We start from the raw sequence: 1,817 nt of genomic DNA, 5'->3' as shown, positions 1-1,817 counted from the left end.
ATATATTCTTATGCATGTATATATACAGCTATATTTCCTTATTTATGGTTAGATATAGATATATATTCTTATGCATTTATATATAGAGATATATTTCCTTAATGATGCTACGTAAGCTTTCTCTATCTCTCTCTATATATATAGTGGGGTAATTTTATAGAGACCATCTGAAACATTGATATGGACAGATTAAACATGTAGGTGATTTGTTTGGATAAAATGAAAAATATGAGTTGGGGTTTTACCATTTTAATATCTGAGTGAGAAATTTAAAAAATGGATGGAGGAGGATGGTTGATCTGTAAATAGCAAGTATCCGGTGGTCTCTATGTAATTGCTTATAGATAATTTTTTTTTTTGTGCTGCTATATATATATATACCCATATATTTCATTATTGGGATGCTATATATAGGCATATAATTCATTATTAATGCTCATGTCTGCTTGAGTTGAGTCTAGAAATAAAATTAAAGGACGGCTGCTAGAAGTTGCCCAGCGGAAGCAGCGGGAAAACGGCAACGTGGTGTTGCTCTTTTTGCTCGAAAACTCCCATATCCTTTCATGCTTGCGGCCGGTGCGGTTATAAAAGCACTCAACACGCCTTCCATTCAACGCTCTGCTTTCAAGAAGTTCAAACAAACCTGAACCTTGGGTTGGCTAGAGAGAGTTCTTTGATCTTAATCTTCCTTGGCCTCTGCTGTGATCAACATTTACTCAATGGACGAGCAGGTAAGGTTTATGTGATTTTATTCATGATTTATAATATAAAATCCTGCAAAGTAGAGTAATTTGTATTGTATTTATTTTCATGAGTTTGTCTTATTTTGATACGCTTCCGAGGCAGACAATTAACGCAGATTTAATACATCTAAATGAGAGATGGTTCTAAAGCCAAACACCGCCTATAATTGAATTAGAGACAAAATCTTGATAGAAAGCCCTCATGAGGTTATATACAATCAGATATTATATCAGGGGCCCTTCGCGATCATTTTTATTTTTGATATTTTATTTTTTTTATTTTTGTTTTGATCCCCAAAAATATATATATATATATTTGACATATTTGATTAAGATATAATTGATTTTATAAATACTCAAAATACATAAAAATTATTTTGAGAGGTTTCAAAAAACATTAATTCATTTATAGTAACAAAAAAAAAACATATGAATATATACTTAATAAATATATTTTTACTCATTTAAATATTGTCAGATATCATAAAATTTTTTTTATATTTCATTTTTACTTTCTGCATGCAGTTTACTATGGACAACAAGCAGAAACTTGTCTCCACATTTCTTGAAATCACAATGAGCAATTGTAGGGATTCTGCTGCGAACATCCTCAAGGTTCATAGATTATTTGTACTAATGCAAATTTATATTATTAAAAAAGTTATTATTATCATGCAATGAATAGTGATTAATATGTTATATAATTATCTTCTGTAGGATGCAAGATGGAATATTCATGCTGCTATTGAATTATTTTTTGAGCGTGATGGTTCTCTTGGAGAAGCAACAACATCGCAATTTAATCCTCATTTCAATTTATTATTTTCTGACATTACACCAACGTAAGTTATTTTGATTTTATCTTCGAATTATTTTAGTATTTCTTTGGTAAGCTCTGAAATATTTAAATATATTTTTATAAATTTTATTTGTAGTGGTTGGAGCTCAGAGGATGAAAATGACATTGATAATGACACAGTGCGTCATGATTTTGATGTTATTGTCCACCATCCGTAAGTGAAATTTATTATTATTATTACTATTATTATTATTATTATTATTCTTATTATTTTT

At 29.3% G+C, this 1,817-nt stretch overlaps 1 protein-coding gene across 1 annotated transcript in view; it reads left to right on the top strand.

Annotated features, from left to right (window-relative positions):
- The first annotated feature begins 548 nt into the window (after positions 1-548).
- Positions 549-1,817, top strand: part of LOC110027838 — a 2,055-nt gene continuing 786 nt past the window's right edge. Inside the window, exons 1-4 of the mRNA XM_020729437.1 lie at positions 549-731; positions 1,269-1,358; positions 1,461-1,585; positions 1,679-1,756. Of these exons, the coding sequence (XP_020585096.1) occupies positions 720-731; positions 1,269-1,358; positions 1,461-1,585; positions 1,679-1,756 (305 nt within the window). The 5' untranslated portion in view covers positions 549-719. The remainder of the gene's footprint in view (positions 732-1,268; positions 1,359-1,460; positions 1,586-1,678; positions 1,757-1,817) is intronic.

This window comes from Phalaenopsis equestris, unplaced genomic scaffold, assembly GCF_001263595.1.
Source record: "Phalaenopsis equestris unplaced genomic scaffold, ASM126359v1 Scaffold000452, whole genome shotgun sequence".
In the NCBI taxonomy this organism is placed as follows: domain Eukaryota; kingdom Viridiplantae; phylum Streptophyta; class Magnoliopsida; order Asparagales; family Orchidaceae; genus Phalaenopsis; species Phalaenopsis equestris.
This window is presented reverse-complemented; position numbering and strand designations above follow the sequence as displayed.